The sequence below is a fragment of the Cyprinodon variegatus genome, unplaced genomic scaffold (assembly GCF_000732505.1).
Source record: "Cyprinodon variegatus isolate N-32 unplaced genomic scaffold, C_variegatus-1.0 Scaffold82, whole genome shotgun sequence".
NCBI classification, from domain to species: Eukaryota; Metazoa; Chordata; class Actinopteri; order Cyprinodontiformes; family Cyprinodontidae; genus Cyprinodon; species Cyprinodon variegatus.
This window is the reverse complement of record NW_015150535.1, coordinates 250171-253682: the sequence shown is the minus strand read 5'-3', so window position 1 is coordinate 253682 and position 3512 is coordinate 250171. Positions and strand designations below refer to the sequence as shown.

General features: G+C 43.9%; 1 protein-coding gene across 5 annotated transcripts in view; it reads right to left on the bottom strand.

Moving 5' to 3' along the window:
• The window catches only part of tjp2 (tight junction protein 2), an 82031-nt gene that overhangs the window by 6023 nt on the left and 72496 nt on the right, over positions 1 to 3512 (bottom strand). For all 5 annotated transcript variants that reach the window (XM_015373200.1, XM_015373196.1, XM_015373198.1 and 2 more), the window contains 6 exons: positions 2720 to 2939; positions 2453 to 2640; positions 2272 to 2367; positions 1048 to 1127; positions 759 to 969; positions 576 to 676 (listed from right to left, as the gene is read on the bottom strand). In XM_015373200.1, coding sequence (XP_015228686.1) covers positions 576 to 676; positions 759 to 969; positions 1048 to 1127; positions 2272 to 2367; positions 2453 to 2640; positions 2720 to 2939 — 896 coding nt within the window. The remainder of the gene's footprint in view (positions 1 to 575; positions 677 to 758; positions 970 to 1047; positions 1128 to 2271; positions 2368 to 2452; positions 2641 to 2719; positions 2940 to 3512) is intronic.

Sequence of the window (3512 nt, the reverse complement as noted above, 5' to 3'; positions counted from 1 at the left end):
CATTGGCAGATTGTCCCATTTACCCACTCAAATTAAGGGTAAATACACTTATTTTAAGGATATTTTTACTCATTTTAGGATCGTTTTTGCAGTGTGGGCAAACAAGGATTCTTCTTCTTCCTCTCAGATGAGGAAGCATGGCGGGGGTGCAATGAGTGAAATGGAGTTCTTTCTGTAAAATTGCCAGACTGTAGTAGCCATGTTTGCTCAGCCATGTCTTTTTTCCAAATACATCGTCGCCTTTTCTTCTTAAGGCTTTCAGCACAAAATTTCACAATTTTCAAAGCCAGCACGTTTCACTCTAGTGAAATAGTTCCGGATAGACGAGTCCGAGTAGCGCCATCTTACCGCGGAGCAGAGTACGACATTGTTTTCAGACGTACAGTGTGAGCAGGTAGATCGCATCAGAGCGTCGGGTCGCTCAGTGTGAGAACATACATTATGAGCTGTGAACTTATGAATCTTGCGGTTTCGTCGCACAGTGTGAGCTCTAGCTACGTGCAACGATTGAAAATATCACAGTGTAGGCCGGGCTTTAGACGCCACAGGATCTCCGGAGAATCTGAGCGACTCACCTTCGCCTCAGACACCCACACCGCTCTGCTCTGCTGCTCCCGGATCGAGTCCTTCACGCTGCCGTACCAGGCGTCATTGGACGCGTTCAGATCGATAGAGGCTGGAGACAAAAAAACATACATGACAGAGGATGAGTGAACTGAGAGGGGCGGGGTCAGAGGGCGTGCTGATGCCTGACTGACCGGTGAAGAGGTGGGAGCAGGTCTTCCTCAGCCTGACGGCCTGCTCATACAGCTTCCGGGCGCTGCGGTTGGATCCGGGCATGAGGCGGTTCCTCATGGTCTTCACGCCTTGTTTGCTGTCCGGGTTGAGGAAGATGACGATGGGATACCACTGGGTGTAGTTCAAGGTGTCCACGGCTTTGGGCGTCACGTCCAGCAGCGCGTGGAGGTCCTGCGCAGACAAGATGGCGCAGGTTAGCGTCATGAATTAGGAGCTTTTGGTTCCTGATTTCTGGAATAAAAATCCAACCTGCTCGATGATCTGACGGATGGTGTTCAGTCTCACCACTCCGGAAGACTTCTCACTTCCTGCATCTTTGGGCTCCGTTTCTAAAACAGAGAGAGATTTTCCTTTGTTTTTTTCGGCTAAACTTTTCCAGAATCCAATCTTCACCGACTGGAAGCAAACGTTCAGAGTTCTACGTTCTTTTTGAGCATCATTTTGAAACTTAGAGATAAAATTTCATTGTTTTTGATGGGAGAAATTTCCCATAACTCTAAACCCAATGGGATATTCCAGCTTAAAAACCATCTCAGTGCGACTAATGATGCTGCAGCACGGATGTTAACAAACTAACCTCTACATAAGCAATATTTTACACTTGTTCCTAATTCATCAGAAGACAGTTCCCACTTCTATATAAATAGATTTTCAAAGAATTTGCTTAAAATATCAGCAGATTAAAAAAAGATACACTGGAACAAATCTAAATCTATAAAATAATTTCTTAAAATAAGTGCATTTGTTCTTGGATTGAGGAGGTAAAAGAGACATTTTGCCAATGGAACAAGACAATTTACACTTAAAATAAGAAAACACAATTGCATTGTCTTGTTTCAAGTGCATATTATCTAATTGTCTTATTTTAAGAGTAAAAATACTCATTCCATTGGCAAATGATCTAATTTACCTACTCAAATTAAGGGTAAATAGACCTAATTTATGACATTTTTACTTATTTCTAGATAATTTTTCCAGTGTAAATGATTAAACCAATCTGATGGCTTTATTTTATTACCTAAAAATTGGATTAAAAAGAAAAATATTTGAGTTGTGCTCATATGGTGATTTATTCACTGATTTCATTGCAAAAAGGGTTTCTGTATAATTAAAATTTGATTAGGATGTGATTAATTCATTAAATACCCTCATTTAAAGGATATCTTATTCCCAAATTCCTGCCAATCCTGGTTATAACGGCCCAAATTCACAAGTTGTTGGATTTTTGGATTCAGGATTTTGGTGAAAACCTGAGATGAATTTCAATCTCCCTGAGGAGCAGCGACCAACAGGTTTGAGTTCAGAACCTGGTCGTTGCTGCTGGAGTAAGAAAAGCTAAAAACGACTCGATAAAGACCTGAACCATTAAGGGTTTAATTTAAATGGATTTTTTTTCTGAAATCGCAGCAATAAATTATTTTCAGATGGTTTCAAACATTTAGACAAACTGACCCGAATGTTGAGAAGACTTACTGGCGATGATGAACTCGTCGGGAAGGTCGGCGGCCAGCTTCTCGTTCACTATGTCGGAAATGGGCCCGAATATCACAACAGGTCTCCTGAAACCAGCTAACAGAACAGAACAGAACCGCGACGTCAGGATTTACAGACGGGGACAGAAAAGGACAAACCTGAGGTAAGATTAGTCCAGTACCTTCACGGAGAACCACTCTCTCGTAGGCGGGGAACCTGGTGGTGACCGGCGTGGCGCTCAGGTCCTCTCTGCTCTTACGCAGGTCTTTCTTCTTGGCCGCCCTTTGACCTCTCAGCCTCCAGAAGTCTCCTCTGTCGCTGCCGGATGCCGCCCGAGCGGCGTTCTGAACGTTGGCCATCTGTTCTGCTCTGTGACGTAAAAACCAGAACCCAGTCAGAGGTTTTCTGTGCGAAGCAGCTAACGGTTTCATTCCTCTGATATACTCACCCGCTCTTGTTTGGGATGATTCCCTTCTCCAGCAGCTGGTTGTCCTTGTCTGTTCGGATCGCCAACCAGTGGCCCAGCTTACCGTCGTAGAGCGTGTCGGTGACTTTAAAGATCTCTCCTCTGGTGAACGGGAGGCTCTGCGGAGTTTCCTTCTCGTACTCAAAATGGGTTCTGATGAAGAAAGAGTCTCCCCGTCCGGATGAGAGAATATCCTCGTAAACTAAGAACGACAAAGATAAATCACATGATGTTTTTCTTTACCTCCATCTTGTTTACTTCAAAAAAAAGCACAGCCTGCTTTAATTCTAGGAATACAAGTTGGTCTTAAAATGCTGAAGATGGAAGGACAGTTAAATGTCACCAAAGGTTAGCATTAGCATTAGCAGACATGGGAATTGGCAGGCATAAATGGCCTTATCAAGTCAAAGGACTTCACCATAGCACTCTTCAATACATTCAGTATTCACTTATTCATGCACTGATGGCGGCAAACTACATTGTAGCCACAGCTGCTTGGGGCTCGCTGACAGAAGCAAGGGTGTTGTACACTGGCTCCACCGGGCCCTCTGACCACCAGCAACAGACAATGCAGGTGAAGTGTCTTGCCCAAGGATACAACAACACTGAAAACCAGACCGGGACTTGAACAGAAAACCTTCCAGTTGAAGGACAAACTCCAACAAGCCACTGTCGCCGTTGGGGCATACTGTGGTATTGAAAGAGGGGAGCAGTGTGCTCCATTTACCGGTCAGAAGGAGATAAACTTCTAGCTATTATCTTTAAACTTAAAAAC